We start from the raw sequence: 19,801 nt of genomic DNA, 5'->3' as shown, positions 1-19,801 counted from the left end.
CAAGCACAACAGCCTCTTCCTGCACAGTAAAATACGATTTTCCATTTCCTATTTTCCTGTCCATGTTTTCTCCTTTCTGCATTTCTGTGACACCATGAAGAAAAAAAAGTTGTACAAAAATTGTATACAGTTGGCATGTGATATACATGTATTTGATATATACAAGAGCCACTGAATTTACAAAAAAAAAAAAAAAAAATCAAAAAGAAAAAAAACCTCAAACTAATTTATGCCTGATTCCGGAACAAATGACAGGGAAAAAAATTTGAAAACATTAGGGAAGATCTCCTAAGGTAAGTGCAATAGAATTCTAGCACAATTTTCAACATCTGAATTTGCAAAATCTGGTGTATGTGCCATTCACCAGGTTTATTGTCTGCTTTAGTCAATTGTGCCTCATTAAAGGGGTATTCCCAACTTGCCTGTTCACCAACTTGCAGGCTGTGTGCTCTGTTCACTTGGGCTTAGGTCAGCAAAAATGCCGCAGTCTGGAATTAATTTAGCAGGAGGGTATAATATAAGAGCTCCAGATATATTTTCCATTCCTATTTCATTCCTATATTCGATTCCATTTCTGGATTTGGTTCAAAACAAAACAAAAAAGCAGCTTTTCAGCAACAGGGGGCCAAGTCATTGCCAACACAGGAAAAATTGGTTCTGACTCACGACCAACAGGGTACTGCTTTTGACGCTGCTTCCATAACTCCAATAGAAGTCAATGAGTATTAAGGAAACAGTGTAACAAATTTAGCCATGGTGTTTTCATAACTGTAGAGCTTCGGAATGTACACAACTTCTATAGTTTCCAATCACTTCTATGGAAGTTACAGAAACAGGATAGAGCAGCATTGTTCATCTGATTTAAAGTCCAGCCCTGGTAGTGAAGGCTTGCAGGCAGTTGTTCCTATCTCAGCAAAGATTTGCCAAGATGGGAGTAACCCCTCAGGACGGGGCCCATGGGACAGAAATGCCTTGATCAACCCACGGCGGATACACCGCGGGGAAAATCGCAGCATTTTACAGTACGGGCAAAGTGGATGGAATTCTAGCGAATCCCATGCCCACTTTGTGGTAAAATCCACCATGTAGACATGCTGCGATTTCCAAAAATGGCACGGTTTTGGAACTCACAGCATGTCAATTATACCTACAGAAACACCGACGGTTTCCCCATAGGTATAATTGTATCAGAAAGTCCGTGGAGGAAAACTCTGCAAACTTTCTGCTTAAAGAAGAATCGTGATGCGTTGCTGCCACAGTTTTTCCTGCAGCGCTTTATTGCCGCAGGACGTCCAGTGGGGTTTTAGCCTTAAAGTGATACGAAATATGTGCCTGCCAACTGTAGTTACAGAAGACATAAAATCAATGTTTAAAATACAAAAAATAAATTACACTTCCTGACACTTTTTTTTTTTTAAGCGCATGTTAAGGGGTTATTTGCAATAACTTTACTTACCCAGGCCGCCGTGCCTTTAAGAGTTGTTTTGACAGTTCTGGATCATGTTCAGCCATTTTGGTTTGTACCAATAGTGGATGCATCATTGTAGCACCATTGCTACTGCGGTGAGTGGTGGTAAAAAGTACCTGATTTGACAGTACGTTTGCTTTTATATAGGGGTACTGGCATGGGTGTAACTTGAGGCTCCTGGGCCCCAGTGCAAAATTTGTGTAGGACCCCTACCTACTTTGTACCATTTACAATAATGGAATATTTTATAGGACAGAGAGACTTTTGGGGTCCTTTAGGGTCCAGTAGTAACTGCTACTCCTAATGCTACACCGATGTGTATGGCACTGTTATATAAACAATGCCTGGAGATGTATCAAAACTGACGTAAAAGTGTACTTGTCCAGGGCAACCAATGAGATTGCAGTTGTCATTTCTCTGATGCGATTTGTAAAGAGAAAGCAGCTACCTGATTGGCTGTCTCGTACAGGAGTTTGCCCGATCGGTTGTGTTATATGTAATGTATTAGTAATGTTCACACGTACATAAAGTACATATAGCCCGGCCCGGACACGCCATCCTGTGAAGCGGCACCTCAATAGGAAACCTTTTCCCACTTCAGTCGGGGCTGTTCGAGTTGCCGCCGCTAGGTGTCGCCCGCAGGTCACTGCGGAACCTGCCTCCAGTCCGCAGGGCTCTTGTATCTTTCATCCCATTTCCACCTCCACTCCCCCGTCCACACCTCCAGCCTGTGTATGGCCGGGCAGCCTGGGCAGAGAGCCGGCTTGTGTAGCCAGAAGCAGTGCACGTTTGTTCGTGAAGGAGAAGGATAGCGGAGGAGGAGAGCTGGAGCTGCTGCTGCTGCTGTGAGGGGCTCCTTGTGAGAGGTGGGTGCGCTCAGTGTGCTAGAGCTTGTGGGGGGCAGCACCAGGTAACATGGCACCTGCAAGGTGTAAACTTTTCTGGGTAGCCGCGACCCTGCATTGTATTAGCTGTTCTCATTAGGTATAGCGCACAAGCAGCTCCGCATTATCCACAGCCGCTAAATGGAGCACCTGCAGATCAGCCCCAATCTTGTAGATGGCCCCGCAGTCCTGGTGGAGGTGCCATGCTGTGCCAGACTCTGCTGCAGTGGCCATGGACTTCCACACTGGTCAGCCTGCAGAAGAAGTGTACAGTACTGGCCAGAGACCTGACCATAGTGCTCTATACTACTAAAGCTATGTCTACACATACTGCTAACTATTGGCGTTATGCTATGGCACTAAAATCCCTAATTCTGGCTGATCTTGCAAGAAAGAAGCTGCAGTGGTGCACATCCAAATGAATGGGGACAGAGCAATACCCCACAAGCTGGAGGTATACCTGCAGGTAACTTTACTCACTTAATAGCCTTCCCTAGTGTTATACCTGTCAGCCAATGGTTCTTGGAATATCTCATGGCATTAGTAGTGCAGTAATGGAGAACACAGGCTGAGCTTGTCAAGCGCACAGATAACTGTTCAGATACAAATGTCTCATGGCTAGAAAAAGCTATTGTGCCATTTATTTACCAAAGACAGTGATCAGTAGCTGTGCAACATTCAATATCCTCCATACTAAGGGATACATTGCATGCTGCTCTGAAATTCCATGGTTTTGCACCACTTGAGGTTATACCACTATTAGTAAATTTGCTGCATAGGATTCCCATGGACTGTAGCTGTCATGTTACAGCTAAAGTTGGAACTGTCTCAATTCGGAAGGTCTACAGTATTTGTTGCCTTATTTTCAGGGGTTATCCCAGACTGCTTATTACCTATTCATTCAATGTCTGAAACTACGAGAAATATAATACATGAATACAGTGCTCGTGTTTCAACATTAAATAGAGTGGTTTAGCATATGGCGACCAATTCTCAAATCAAATGCCTCTAGAATGGGGGCTCAGGACTACATTCTACTGATTGGTGTGGGGGGGTTCCCTTTGATCAAACACTCACTAAAATTATTATAAATAGGTGATAAATGTTTGACATGGGATAACCCATTTAAGCTGAAGCCCACATTGCTGAAACACAGCCTTTTTTGTTGCAGATTTGTGTGGGTTTTTTTTTTTGTTGTTGTTTTTTTTAGCCAAAACCAAGTAATGGGAAATATATATGAAGTTCTTATACTTCTACCTTCTTCTCAATCCATTTCTGGCTTTGGCTGAAAAAACCTCAGCAAAATCTGAAACAAAAAAGTTGCATTTCTGCAACATGGGGCCTCAACCTTAAAGTGAGAGAACACACTGCATGGTACTGATGCAGAGACTGCCCTAGGATGCTAAAACTAAATAGAATAGAACCCACACATGACACTTCAGGGAGTTATACATCTCAGACTCCTCTCCATATTCCAGCCCTTTGTAAACTGCAGAGCTTTGACTTTCTGCAGTGGGTTTGTTCACTGATCAGAGTCGGAAACAATGGGGCTGAACAATCAACTGTAATCTCGCACCGCTGGTTCTGAGGCTGAATCATTTCTGGAATCTGTGGAAGATTAAGCAAAACGTTTCTTTTAGCGTTTATTCCTGCCTCCCTCCGGCCAGAGTTTGGAGCTGATTTTGAGGCTGAATCCACCAGTTGTTCATTCCAGCATGTGAACATACCCTGAGGCTAAGACCTCACATTGCGGAAATGCAGCTTTTTTGTTGCAGATTTTGCTGTGTTTTCTTGAGACAAAGCCAGGAGTGGATTAAACAGAAGGCACAAATATAATGTATAAGAACTTCCTATATATTTCCAATTTCTTTTTGTAGCCATTCGTTGCTTTGACTCAAAAAACTGCAGTAAAATCTTGAACAAAAAAAGGTACTTGTCTGCAATGTTGGGACCTTAGCCTAAGGCCAGGTGGGCGATGGGGAAATGTTATGACTTTACAATATTAGACTATTTGATTCTTTTACAAAGTTTTCACACTTGGCCTGTTTTATATTCCCTTCCCCCTTGTATTCAGCTCAGTTGTACAAGATGCTGCTGCCATTGGATGTGTTGACAAGGTGAAAATGTACAATATTCACACCTGTTAGAAAGTGTTATCAAGTATACCAGCTGCGTCTGTGAGTCAGGGTCATATAAACTACATTAACCAAAGTGCTGTAGTAAAGGAACTTTAGGGAAACCTGCATGATAGTCTATCATAAATAGGCTATCATTAATTATGGAGATTATACCTATGTCACAGTATTGTAGTTGGTTAGCTATTGTATATGGGGCTGAATAGTTCTATGATACAGTCATACGTGTAGTAGATATTTGGAGTCTCTAACTATTCTTTATTTAATCAGTTGTCTTCTAAACTCTGAATATTTGTGCATTTTTTGCGTTTATTCCAGCGTGATTTTTTTTAAAAAGCTTAAAAACTTAATGAAAGTTTCTGAGCACATGCTTCGAGAGTATTGCTCACAACAAAAATTAGACTGCAAGTATAGTCAGATCCCTTCCATTGCTTATCACATCCTTATGCAGACACAGTATACATATTAATGCTTTGGTTGCAGCATTCTGAATGCATTGACATAAATGGTGTTATTTTTTAATTCCATATTTATGAAGCGTGATGCCACATTTTATGACATCTATGAAATGTTCATAAATTTTAGATGTTGGCTGATATATAAAGCAATGTGGGGTAATATCTGATAACATTTTAACTCTACTAGCACCTTAATAAAGATCCATGTACACTGGTGAATTCTCTTTTAATTAGATTCTAATTGATTGTTCCAATAATAAAATATTAAATGGTCACTAATTTTTCAGACAACTTAGTCTCATTTAACCCCTTCCCGCCGATGGCATTTTTTGATTTTCGTTTTTCGTTTTTGACTCCCCTCCTTCTAAACCCCATAACTTTTTTATTTCTCCACTCCCAGAGTCATATGAGGTCTTAATTTTTGCGGGACAATTTTTTCTTCATGATGCCACCATTATTTATTCTATATAATGTACTGGGAAGCAGGAAAAAAATTCAGAATGGGGTGGATTTGAAGAAAAAATGCATTTCTGCGACTTTCTTACGGGCTTTGGTTTTACGGCGTTCACTGTGCAGCCAAAATGACATGTCCCCTGTATTCTGTGTTTCGGTACGGTTCCAGGGATACCAAATTTTATATGGTTTTATTTACATTTTGACCCCTAAAAATATTTCCAAAACGGTGTTAAAATTTTTTTCTAAAAGTCGCCATATTCCGACGGCCGTAACTTTTTTATACATGCGTGTACGGGGATGTATAGGGCGTCTTTTTTTGCGGGGCCGGGTGTACTTTTTAATTCTACCATTTTCGGGAAATGTTATTGCTTTGATCACTTTTTATTCAAATTTTTATCAGAATTAAAACAGTGAAAAAACGGCGGTTTGGCACTTTTGACTATTTTTCCTGCTATGGCGTTTACCGAACAGGAAAAATATTTTTATAGATTTGTAGAGCGGGCGATTTCGGACGCGGGGATACCTAACATGTATATGTTTCACAGTTTTTAACTACTTTTATATTTGTTCTAGGGAAAGGGGGGTGATTTGAACTTTTAATACTTTTTATATTTTTTTATATTTTTTTTTACTTTTTTTTAATTTTTTTTTTTTTTGCATTTATTAGACCCCCTAGGGGTGTTGAACCCCAGGGGGTCTGATCACTAATGCAATGCATTACAATGCTAATGCATTGCAATGCATTGCAAAAAATCATCATCTCTTTTGCAGGCTGCATACACCAGCCTGCAAAAGAGAGAATTTGCAGACCGGCTGGGAGCCTTTAACATGGCTCCCGGCTGTCATGGCAACGGGGGGTCGGCCCTGGAGCATGCTCCAGGAGCCGGCGATCCCTGCCAAAATGGCGGCGCCCATGCGCCGCCGGGAAAATGGCGCCTCCGGCGCCTTTGACAGCAGCGCCGGAGGGGTTAATGCCTCCGATCGGTCCGGGGACCGATCGGAGGCATTAGAGCCGGTTGTCTACTGCTTAAAGCAGTAGACACCCGGCGGCTATGACGGCCGCCCGGCTCCCGGGCGGTCGCCATAGTTACAGACCCGACACGCGCCGTACTATTACGGCGCATGTCGGGAAGGGGTTAATAGAGCATGTGATTCTGGATCAAAATGTAAAGCACTTTAATTAAAAATGTTGCTCCTTCCTTTGAATAGCGTCTCTATAGTTCCTACCACTAGGGGCCTCCCTTCTAGCTAATTTGCAGATCACTCCCTGTTAGAAGGGAAATCCTGTCAATAGATACCAAGGGCCGCAGGACATTAGATCTGTTTCTCTATCTATCTATCTATCTATCTATCTATCTATCTATCTATCTATCTATCTATCTATCTATCTATCTATCTATCTCACCACATAACATTTGTGGGTTGTTGAGCAATTCAGATTTTAAAGAGGTAAGAACTTGATGTTTAAACCTACCAAACCTGAACTGACTGAAGTGACCGCATCTTCTCATCACACTGCTGAATGCTATAAATGGCAACAAAAGGATTGAAAACTCATTCTTATTTTTCCTGCCTGTAGCCAGTGATTTTTAACACTGTATGAGAGCTACGTGTTGTAGCAGTGCAGATCTCCGTGGTCTTCAGCATAAAACATGATTGTTACTGTTTATTGGTATTGAAATAGCAATGAATTTAAACACAATGGAACTTCTTGAGAACATCCATCAAATTGAATTGATGTTCCAGGAGTGTGGTCTTTTCAATGATAATGGTTAGCATGCATAATATATAGTGGAACTGAAAATCTAACAGGAAATCTGATGGATGTTTGTCTATACATGATATACTAGAAAACTGCATACTTTCTCATTATGCAACAATTGCAGGGGTTTCTAGGGTTGCTATTTCACCAGGTAGGCAACTTAGGCTAGGTTCACTCCTACGCCTGGTCTCCCCTTGGGAATTCCTTTCCCCATTCCGCTTTAAACGTGTGGAGAAAAAGTCCTATAAGCAGGACTTTTCTCTCCACATTTTTCCGTTTTTTTGGGCGGAAATCGGGCAGAAACATGAATGTAGGAGTGAGCCTAGCGTCAATGTGACATCACATGAGGAGTATGTTAGGTAAACAGTTGCCAGCTGCTGTGACATCACAACTTTCAGCTTGCTGTGACTTCACATGTATACATCTGTGGCCATCTCACACAGCTAATCTAATACCCTACTCTGGATTCATGAGAGTGAACAAGGTTGGGGGGGGGGGGTGTAACACTTTTACTCATCCATGTTTCACAAGTGTTGTTGGATTGGACCAGTGATGGTAGCTTTAGGAGTACAGATTTAGAGGGGCTTTCTGGAAATCATGTTGTTTTTTCAGAGCCCTGGTGATGCCAGTAAATTGGTATTCCCCAAAAAGTGACCCCCCTTTTTGTAGGGTCAATTTTAGGGTTTCTGCAGATGTGACACAGCATTTAAAAACCAACAATCTAAATCTTTGCTCCAAAATCACATAGGTCTCCTTCAAAACTGCGCCCTGCTGTGTACCCAAATGCCAGTTTATGACCATATGTATGACACTGTTGTACTCAGGTTAACGTACTTCATGTCATATGTTGGACACAGAGCGCTATTTTGGTCTTTTGGGGCACAGTTTGGTTTTTGGACATCATGCCACTTTTGCAGAGCACATGAATTGCCTGTAAAGTGGAATCCACAAACATGTGACCCCATTTTGGAAACAGCACTACTCAAAGGATTTATCAAGTGAAGTACCGACTATTTTAACCCTTGACTGTTGCATTCATTTAATTTCTAGAAAGGAATGTGCAGCTGATAATGAAAAGTAAAAATTGCACACAACAGGGCACAGAAGGGTAGGAGCGCTATGTGGCTTTTGGAATGCAGATTTATATGTTAACTATATGTGTGCAGAACTTCTAAAGTAGCAGTAAAGGGGAATCCTCTAGAGAGTAACCCCATTTTGAAACCTGTACCCCAATTTATTAAGGGGTGTAGTGAGCGTTCGTATCCCAGATGTGAATTCACAGCGGATGGTGAAAAGTAAATATGTAAATTGTGCGGAGTACATTGGGAACACCAAATTCCCCACTATTTCCACTGAAGCTCCTATGACTGGGGAATCACTCTCTCTTGTAAGGTCTAAATTTGGGGTGTACTCAGATATAGGTTCGTGCAGCTTATACGTTCTCTTCCTGCCGCAGCCTGTTGTGTTCTAATGATTCAGTGATTTTTGGGGGTTTTGTGGTAACATTGTATAAGATATATATATATATATATATATATATATATATATATATATATATATATATATATATATATATATATATATAATTTTTTTTTTTTTTTTTTTTTTTTTTTTTTCTGATGATGTAGCCATATAAGGGATTTTTTTTTTGTGGTGTGAAATGTATTTTGTAATGACACAAGTTTTGGTTGTCAATAACTTATTTAACTTTATTTTATTAACTTTCTTGGTGGATTGTAAAAAAAAATTCTGGCATATTTTTTTCAATTTTTTATTTTTTCTCGCACAGTGTACAGCATATGTAAGACATTCTCTTTATTCTGGGTGTCGGTATAATTACGTTGATTCAAAAGACCAATAGTGATCCAGCAACCAGATTTGCATTAAATTAAAACTTTTGTTTATTAGTCCATTTGTTTAAAATCTCTTTAGAAAACCAGTGAAAAAATATAAAAATACAACCCATACCACAGAATCCTGAATGTAACATGAAACGTGAGGATACATCCATATTGAATTTGTCTTCCCATATACTTACCAAGGATATGACAACTCTTTTGGACAAAGGATTGAACTTTGTACCAGCCCAGACGTTTAACCTTACGGATACCCTATTGGACGTTAATAAATTCGTTCGATCATTAACGATAAAACGCCATTTTTTTGATACACAAGATAGGGTAGAGGGAATTACAAACGATATATTACAAATCCCCAAAAAAGTAAATGAATTTAATGAAATGATGTTTAAGGAACAAATGAGTCTAATTAATCTACAGCAACTAGAAAATAGTGAACCAGTACAGCAAGTACACACCACAGGTATTGACGTTAAAAATCCGTATTTTTACCCTATCAAATCCAGAGTACCAAGTTTGGATTCCTTTCAGCATTTGATTGAGAGGGATCTCAAACTATTACATAATGAATTAACACAGGCTCGTTTTAGGGATAACTTGACATCAGGGGAACGGTTAGCTTTAAAACAACTAATCAATAATAAAGCCATTATAATTCGAATGGCCGACAAAGGTGGCAAAGTGGTGGTTTTAAACAGGGAAGATTATGTCACAGAAGTTTTCAAAATATTACATGACACCACAACGTATAGGGCATTAGATGGTGATCCCACTGACATTTTTAAAACTAAATTAACAAGTGTGGTGGATGAAGGGGTTAACACAGGTATAGTATTGGAGAAACACAGTAAATATTTAATACCAGAAAATCCAATTATACCTGTGTTTTATGGGGTGCCGAAAGTCCATAAAGGGATTATACCCCCACCCCTCCGTCCAATCATATCAGGGGTTAACTCTTTGAATGAGAACATCTGTTTATGGTTGGATGAGCTTCTCCAACCACTGGCAACTAGAGTGCCAGGATTTATAAGAGATTCAAAAAGTGTTCTCAAACAGTTCAAAAATTTCGAGTGGCAGGAAAATTACGTCTGGCTGACATGCGATGTGTGTAGTTTGTATTCTTGTATACCACATGATCAGGCTATTTTAGCCCTGTCCCACCATCTTTACAAGTATTCAGATTATTCGGAGGAATTGTGTGAATACATCATCGGTGTGACACAATATCTGTTAACACACAATTACTTTTGTTTTGATGACAAGTTTTTCTTACAAATCTGCGGTGCCCCGATGGGGGCCCGCTTTTCCCCATCATTGGCCAATATCTATATGGCATGGTGGGAGGAGCAGTTCATTTACACGGATGGGAACCCTTTTTCACTTGACATATGCTGGTACGGCCGCTACATAGATGACCTCCTATTAGTATGGTCGGGGGATGTGGCGGCCGTACCAGCATTTGTGCAATACATCAATAATAACCATCTGAACCTCAAATTCACCCACAGCATTCACCCAACAACTGTTAACTATTTGGACATAAGTTTTGAGGGAGATGCTGTGGGAAAAAAAGTTGAGAGCAGTTTATATAGAAAACCTAATGATGGAAATACAGTCTTGCATGCTACCAGCAATCATCCCTTTCACACAAAAAAGGCAATCCCTATGGGAGAAATGGTTAGAGCAAGGCGCTCATGCTCAAATGACAACAAATTTCAGGAGGAAGCGAAAAAAATCACACACAGACTAAAACAACGAGGGTATCCAGTGTGGTCTTTAAATAGAGCCAAAAATATGATTGATAACAAAGATAGATCATCCCTTTTACAAGATAACAGGCAAAGTAACAACAGGGAAAAGTTTGAAGGTACATACTTTTGCACAAATTATAACAACAATTACAAACAGATCACAAGTATAGTACGTAAATATTTGCCCATACTCCAGCAGGATGAAATCCTTACAGAAATCTTACAAAAAGGATGTAGATTCATATCTAGAAAAGGCAAATCTTTGTCGGACATCCTTTCACCTAGTTTACCTAAAATGACCACAAATATTAAGGAAACATGGTTGGATTACCATGGTTTCTATAAATGTGGGGCAGTACGGTGCCAGACATGTAGTTATGCAAGAAAAACTAATGCTTTTTATAACAAAAATTCTCACAAGAAATATACAATACAAAATTTTCTAAATTGCAAGTCGGATCATGTGGTGTACGTAATTTGGTGCAACACGTGTGATAAGTATTATGTGGGGTGCACAATCAGAATGTTAAAAACTAGAATAGCAGAACACATAACGGATATTTCCAAAGTTGCCTCTGCCAATGTATCGGGTGCATCTAGACACTTCTCCCAACAGCACCAAGGATCCCTGAAAACTTTTCAATTTTGGGCGATAGAACAAGTTGGGAGACCATTAAGAGGAGGGGATTGGAAGAGAAAATTAAGGAAAAGAGAATTTTTTTGGATTCTGGAGTTAGGGACTAGGTTCCCAGAGGGTTTAAATCATAGAACCGATCTATCATATTTCTATTAATCACATTGGAAGGGTAAAATAAATTTTCAAGTATACATAGCTATAGGTAAATAGGAGATTGCCACAGCAGTAAAAAAACATCTAACAATGCAAGCACCGGGATATACATAAGTATCCGGCGAAAAATTTCTAAGCATCACATAATATGAAGGCACCCCTACTTTAGAACAAGCATCCATTAGTTTTTCTGCGGTGGGTTTGTGGTGCAGATGCGTTTTTGATGCGATAGCCAATTTAGGAGTGTACATCGTAGTTCCTATATTAAAGCTATAGAATGCGGAATAATCCGCTCATATTAGAAGTATAATAGCATCAATCAAAAGCTGGTTTCACTTACCTGTATAGGAGTTAAATCATCCTGTTTGACAGATGTATCCTATTCGTTTCGTTTTATGTACAGAACTAGTATGGTATAACGCAACGTGGGAGCTGGTACGGAGGATCACATGATATGTGCTGTTGCTACGGCAACATCAGCATATCAATGACACGTGACCGACGTAGTGCGTATCAACGTAGTAAGAATAAAGAGGTAACAGATGGCTACAAAGAGAAAGTACACACGTACTCCATACAGGTAGATCGTTTTCTTTGAAGGTTAGTTAATAATATATAACATATACACGAGAGGATCTATAGAATCCTAGACACAAGTTGGTAGTTTATATGTCAAAAAATTGGGAATACCTAGTTTAAATACTTACCAGTACAAGTAAAATTATTCAAATGAGGAAGGAATGAATATACATGATCTACGGAACACGTTAGTTTTGTTTTTATAGTTTCAATCTTATTTTCATTCTTTTTTTGTACTTTCATTTGTATTAAATATGGTGTATAGTATATGTTTTTATGTTGGTGTTAAATGTAGGTAAATGTATGTATAGCAGGTTTGAGTAATGGGGTAGCTCATGCCATAACACAATTGTGTTTAATCCCAGCTGATTAACATCTAGCTAGGGAAGGTATAAGTAACCACCCTCTTGCATTTAGTCTTTACTTCGCCATGAGGAAGGGGCTCTGACCCTGAAACGCGTAGGCGGCTAAAGCATCGTGTGTCCATTGTTCCATGTAATCCGAAACAGTTTTTTTCATGTAAGTGCTGTGTCCGTTTTATATTTTTTCACTGGTTTTCTAAAGAGATTTTAAACAAATGGACTAATAAACAAAAGTTTTAATTTAATGCAAATCTGGTTGCTGGATCACTATTGGTCTTTTGAATTTAGTATTGGTACCTGCAACGGCAGGATTATATAGTTTTCCGTGCACCATATTAGCAGGACAAAAGCATGTTGTCTGCACTAGGACCATAACAAAACCGTAGGGCTGAGACATATATTTTTTCTTTCACATAATTACGTTGATACCTAACTTAGATTGCTTTTTTATGCATTACTAGGTTTGCAGAACAAAAACCCATTTGGGGACATCAATTATTTTTGCATCGCCATCTTCTGAGATACATAACATTTTTATTTTTCAGTTGACAGAGTTACGGTAATTGAGGGCTTATTTTTTGCAGGATAACCTGCGCTTTTTTGTGGTAATTTTTTTTGGGGGGGAACATACGACTTTTTGATCACTTTTTATAGCATTTTTTTTTTTAAGCAGAGATGGCGAAAAATCATTATTAGGCTGTCTTCCTTTTATTCAGCGGCAGGATCATCTAGGTATGGAGGCACCTGGCAGCCTGGGGTCACTGGTCAGACCCCGGCTACAAAAAAAATACATATTGCATATCAGCACCCCAATCTGTCTTGGCCCTGCCGTGACGTCTCTACTTATGCACTTGTTCAATGGAGACAAGCTCTTTGGCATAACAGATAATATATAATATGATGACTGCTATGCAGTTGGAAGCATCATCATTATTTGTACAGATAAAAATCGGTCTCCCCATAAATCATACTTGGAGTACTCTTTGTGAAACATTCTCATGATGGGTGTTCAGCTGCCTTATTGACTTTCTCTTTTGGGGATCATTTGTATGGCGGAACCCCGTGGATGCCGCAGTCATGTTTGACTGTGCAATCCAAGGGATAAAATCCCTGATCGGAGCTCAGTTTCCAGTTTAATGTCCCCTTTGAGCTGCCTCCAGTTTAATTTCCCTGTCCAGCCACCCCACAGTTTAATGTCCTCTTCCAGTTGCCGCTAGTTTAAACTAGTCAAGCTGGAGTGTGACATTAAACTGTAGGTGCACCAGGAGAGGGACTTTATACTGTGGGGGCAATTGGTGGGAAACATAATGTGGGGGCATATAATGTTAGGGTGACTGTAGGAGCATTGTATGGTGTGGGGGGGCACAAAGAGAAATGGAGGCAATTGGGTGCACTCAATGTAGTAGTGGGTAGGACTTTCTGTCCTTTGAAAGTTGAGAGGTATGCATACCAGGAGGCAATACATGAAACAAATGGTGTGTAATATGGTACGTCAATTTAAAGATTGCTAAATCTCTGAATAGTACTGATAGCCATGATTCATATTACAATGGCTGGGTTTATGACTTATTTTTGCTGTGACCACACAGACATAAATATAAATAGTTTACTTTGGTAATTCCATAAATTTATGATTGTAGTGCTGATGGCTTTGGGGAGGTTTCACAGATGTCACAGGTCCTACATCTTCTATTTTTTTTTTTTCTCATTCTTTCCCCTGCTGCGATACATTATATAAAGAGGAAGCATGAGCTGAAAGCACGACCTTGTAGGTAAACCTTCAGTTATGTTATTAGGAGTAAGCTAGATCACACCCTATCCTGTATGGAATATCACATGACCTTGTTACTCTATTCATCAATTCAGCAGATTCATCAATTATCTGACTGAGACCTATACTAAGTATTGTAAAGAAATCTAAAAATGATTACTAAAAAAGTTTGTGTGTATTCTGGTGGTGTTTTCAATCCTACATCTATTCCCATTAGTATCTGTTCTGCCATACACACCCTTGTTCGTAATACTTCTGGATGTGCTTAAGTGATGGCATCATCAGATCTTGTTCTGTAACTGCATAAGTGGAATATAACCGAAGTAGTAGTTCTATTAGCACTAGTCTTATTAGATAATAGACTTGACAGTATAATAATAGACAATGATGAACTGACATTGTGTTATATAGAAGATACATCCATTATGAAATCTTTACATTTGGTTATTCTTCAATTGTCTCTTAGGAGCTGACGGGGTTTTCATGCCTAAGTGTTGGGGCTTTTTCCTGTGCTGGGAGCTTGGAAGTAGCATCTGTTTTACTACACAGAGATCCTCCAACGAGGATGAAGCAGAAGAGAATGATCACCAAGTGGATGTGTCTGATGTCCTCCAGCTTGTCCCTGATGACCAGCCTGAGATGGATATGCAAACAGGTAAGTAAACTATTAATCTTGTTTTATTGCAAATACTTTGTGCCATTAGCAAGACCATTTCAGGACACTAGCGTTGTAAGTTAAAGAAATAAGCAATGTGTTTTGGGACTGAAACGATCATATCTGAAAGCTCTTTGTATAGAAAGGACTTCTTGCATATTGGTGATGTATTTAAGATCAGTATTGCATGGATCCTGAAACAAAGGTAGGAGCCCCCCAGGTACCAGAAGCTGCTAGTGTACGGGGAGTACGTACACCACCACTTCTATGCAAGCAATAGGAATGCGATGCTGGTTCCCGAGCCATCACTTAAAGATGTAGGCCTCCGTGCCTAAGATGTGTTATTGGATGGTATATGATCTGGTTTTGGGACAATGCCTTTATTGATGGTGTATAGTGAGTCCTTGACTTGGTCCCCACTCCGCTGCATTTATAATGTTATTTTTTGTTGGCCTCTTTGTACCTCGATTTTTAAGTTGATAAAAAATTAAAGGTTGTCCTGGTAAAAAAAAAATTATTTTAAATATCTTGAGAGTGGTGGAAAAAAAAAAAAAGAAAAATCATACTCGCCTGTCCCCGGTGTTCCAGTGTCTTGCCATCGTGGTCCGGTCCCTCTGCTCTGGCGACTTCTCAAAGTGAAACTGCTCTCTGGCTGTGACGTGACAGATCCCTTGTTGATTGGCCTCAGCAGTCACTTGACCGCTAAGGCCAATCACCGGCCTCAGCAGGCCTCAGGAAGAGACCCATGGTGTCACAGGTAGTGACTAGAGATGAGCGAACACTATTCGAAACTGTTCGCTCATCTCTAGTAGTGACATCGCCTACAAATCAGTGGTCACATCATGTGGTTGGGATTTCCACTATTCCACCAACACTGGACCTAAAACCTAAACCAGGCGGGCATGTGCAGTGTGCTCTGCCCGAGGCCCGATGGCAGAACCGACTTGCGCATATGTAGAAGTTTCACTCCAGTGCTGGAAGAAGACTTGTGAAGAGGCCGTTCCTGAAGAAGATAGAGGCATCTCTGGAGAGTTCTCTCGCAGCATTGGGGATGCCCCCGGTGCTGTTTGAGCTTTGGGGACTGCCAGTGCTGTGAGAGAACTCATTTGCATACCAAAGAAAACCGGGATTTCTACCAAACAGCAGTGCGGAGAAGACCTCTAAAGGTAGGAGAAGAATAGCCTTTCTTAAGGCTATTCCTACGTGTTAGTCACAAAAAATAGCGTTTTAAAGTAGATTTGGTTATTTCCTACTATGGATTTTCTTGTTTACACCTCTGCTGTCTGGAAATTGTAGCATGAATGAGAGTAAATGGCTTTAGGTTATTTATTAAGAAGGCAATACATATGGACAGTCTTTCAGATTCACTTAGCATGTACTGAACATAACAAGTCTGATCAGCTTGAGGTTATCTGAGGTGAGAAGTTAAGACTCTGAATAGACACTGTCCGTGCACCCGTTAAGGGCTATTTTAGTGCATGACCTCTGTTTCATTATTGCATCAGTGACTGGTTTGCAATATTGTCGTGACCATGTTTCAGGATTAAATCCAATATAGTAATGTAAATATGGCACATAACATTCATCAAGTACATATATATACTGTATATATACACTCACCGGCCACTTTATTAGGTACACCATGCTAGTAACGGGTTGGACCCCTTTTGCCTTCAGAACTGCCTCAATTCTTCGTGGCATAGATTTAACAAGGTGCTGGAAGCATTCCTCAGAGATTTTGGTCCATATTGACATGATGGCATCACACAGTTGCCGCAGATTTGTCGGCTGCACATCCATGATGCGAATCTCCCGTTTCACCACATCCCAAAGATGCTCTATTGGATTGAGATCTGGTGACTGTGGAGGCCATTGGAGTACAGTGAACTCATTGTCATGTTCAAGAAACCAGTCTGAGATGATTCCAGCTTTATGACATGGCGCATTATCCTGCTGAAAGTAGCCATCAGATGTTGGGTACATTGTGGTCATAAAGGGATGGACATGTTCAGCAACAATACTCAGGTAGGCTTTGGCGTTGCAACGATGCTCAATTGGTACCAAGGGGCCCAAAGAGTGCCAAGAAAATATTCCCCACACCATGACACCACCACCACCAGCCTGAACCGTTGATACAAGGCAGGATGGATCCATGCTTTCATGTTGTTGACGCCAAATTCTGACCCTACCATCCGAATGTTGCAGCAGAAATCGAGACTCATCAGACCAGGCAATCTTCAATTGTCCAATTTCGATGAGCTTGTGCAAATTGTAGCCTCAGTTTCCTGTTCTTAGCTGAAAGGAGTGGCACCCGGTGTGGTCTTCTGCTGCTGTAGCCCATCTGCCTCAAAGTTCGACGTACTGTGCGTTCAGAGATGCTCTTCTGGCTACCTTGGTTGTAATGGGTGGCTATTTGAGTCACTGTTGCCTTTCTATCAGCTCGAACCAGTCTGGCCATTCTCCTCTGACCTCTGGCATCAACAACGCATTTCCGCCCACAGACCTGCCGCTCACTGGATGTTTTTTCTTTTTCGGACCATTCTCTGTAAACCCTAGAGATGGTTGTGCATGAAAATCCCAGTAGATCAGCAGTTTCTGAAATACTCAGACCAGCCCTTCTGGCACCAACAACCATGCCACGTTCAAAGGCACTCAAATCACCTTTCTTCCCCATACTGATGCTCGGTTTGAACTGCAGGAGATTGTCTTGACCATGTCTACATGCCTAAATGCACTGAGTTGCCGCCATGTGATTGGCTGATTAGAAATTAAGTGTTAACGAGCAGTTGGACAGGTGTACCTAATAAAGTGGCCGGTGAGTGTATATATATATATATATATATATATATATATATATATATATATACTTATCTGTAAAAATACAGTTTCAAATAAAATCTGATACTCATATTACAAGTTGTGAGAGAGGGCCTATAGCAATGTGTATTTCACAGCATATTGTATTAGTCTTTCCCACCCTGATGAATCCCTTGTCATAATGAAATGCCCTGGGATAGGAATATGATAGTGGATAGTGACACCTTCCATTCTCTTCTTATAGTGTTATGTGTTCATTATGATACCACTTTGTTACATCTCAGTGAAATAAAATTTGCAAGTTTACAGTATTGTGGTATACTCATACTGCAGTCATAGCAATGGTTATAGAGCCTGTGGTTTTTTTTTTTTTTTCCCCATTTTCTGAATATCACTGTTATGAAATGGTTTATTTTAGCACCTAAAAATAACCTTTCAGTAAGGCGCCTGCCACTGTCACCATTTACTAAATACTATACATTTTACCTATATGCTTCTAATTGGGGGGAATTTTATAATGAGAAAAATTCCCTTTAAGAACTTCCTATTAATATAATACTGTGTAAATATATATATATATATATATATATATATATATATATATATATATATATATTTGCACTGTACAGTTTAATTAAAGGGATTCTACCATTAAAACTCTTTTTTTTCTAGGTAACACATCGGAATAGCCTTTAGAAAGGCTATTTGTCTCCTACCTTTGGAAGTGCTCCACGCCGTTCGTTTGAAATACCGGTTTGTACCGGTATGCTAATTAGTTCTCTCGCAGTGATGGGGGCGTCCCCCAGCGCAGAAGATGCGATGGGGGCGTCCCCATTGCTGCTCGAAAACCGACTCCAGCGCCGCCTCTGTCGTCTTCTGCATCCTCCCCTTCCTTCCTTTGGCTTGACGTCGGACGCCTGCGCAGTACGCTCTGTTCGGCGAACTTGTGGTGTTGGCACTATGGCCGCGGGCATGCGCACTACGTTCGGCAAAGTTCGCCGAACAGAGCGTACTGCGCAGGCGTCCAACATCAAGCCGAAGAAGGAAGGGGAGGATGCAGAAGAAGACCGAGGCGGTGCTGGAGTCGGTTTTTGATCTGCAATGGGGACGCCCCCATCGCATTTCCTGTGCTGGGGCCCGCCCCCATCGCTGTGAGAGAACTAATTAGCATACCAGTACAAACCGGTATTTTGAACGAACGGCGCGGCGGAGATCACTTCCAAAGGTAGGAGACGAATAGCCTTTTTAAAGTCTATTCCGACGTGTTACCTAGAAAAAAAAAAAAAGTTTTAATGGTAGAATCCCTTTAAAAAAAAACAAAAAAAACTTTTCTCCTTATGGGAGATTTTTTTTAACTTAAAAGGGGGTCTGCCATCAGGAAAAACAACATTAAAGGGGTATTCCCATGACACTTGTTCACTAACCTGCAGACTGTTGTGCTCTTTTCACTTCCTGCTTTTCTCGGCACATAGGTGGGCGGGGTTTCACTTGTACGGGATTGGTTGTAAATGAATTACCACAGTGTGAAGCTGATGTAGCAGAGCTGGATTTGAGTCAGTTTGGATGACATACAGAGGTAACGGACTCCCTATCTCAGCCCTTATCAGCCAAATTCAATTAAACCGACTGATAAGAGCTCAGAAATCCCGAAGCTCTCACCTCCCCTATCTGAGAAGCTCCGCTACTTATCAGACACAAACCAGAGCTGATCCCAGCCCCTCCTTCTCCCCCTGAGATCAGGCAGCTACATCACTTGACAAATGAGCAGATAATCCCAAGGGCCATAGAAACGGAGTGTAAACAATGAAGTGAATAACTTAAGATAGCGGCCAAACAAAGCAGTTTTGATAAAGCAATGCATTTAGGAAAAGTCTTAAATCCACATAAACTAGCAGTATAGATAGGATCCTTGTGATGGGACAACCCCTTTAATCTAATCACAGCTCCTTGTAGGGCTTCTGACACTGTCTCCACATATCCCTGTGTTATTTTGGACTGCTGCTCGTTAGCTGAGCATCTTATAATTATACTAATGAGTTGAGAAGAGCTCC

At 40.5% G+C, this 19,801-nt stretch overlaps 1 protein-coding gene across 1 annotated transcript in view; it reads left to right on the top strand.

Annotated features, from left to right (window-relative positions):
• The first annotated feature begins 2,310 nt into the window (after positions 1–2,310).
• The window catches only part of MCF2L (MCF.2 cell line derived transforming sequence like), a 194,133-nt gene continuing 176,642 nt past the window's right edge, over positions 2,311–19,801 (top strand). Inside the window, exons 1-2 of the mRNA XM_075265272.1 lie at positions 2,311–2,334; positions 14,745–14,933. Coding sequence (XP_075121373.1) covers positions 14,762–14,933 — 172 coding nt within the window. The 5' untranslated portion in view covers positions 2,311–2,334; positions 14,745–14,761. The remainder of the gene's footprint in view (positions 2,335–14,744; positions 14,934–19,801) is intronic.

This window comes from Leptodactylus fuscus, chromosome 2, assembly GCF_031893055.1.
Source record: "Leptodactylus fuscus isolate aLepFus1 chromosome 2, aLepFus1.hap2, whole genome shotgun sequence".
NCBI classification, from domain to species: Eukaryota; Metazoa; Chordata; class Amphibia; order Anura; family Leptodactylidae; genus Leptodactylus; species Leptodactylus fuscus.
This window is presented reverse-complemented; position numbering and strand designations above follow the sequence as displayed.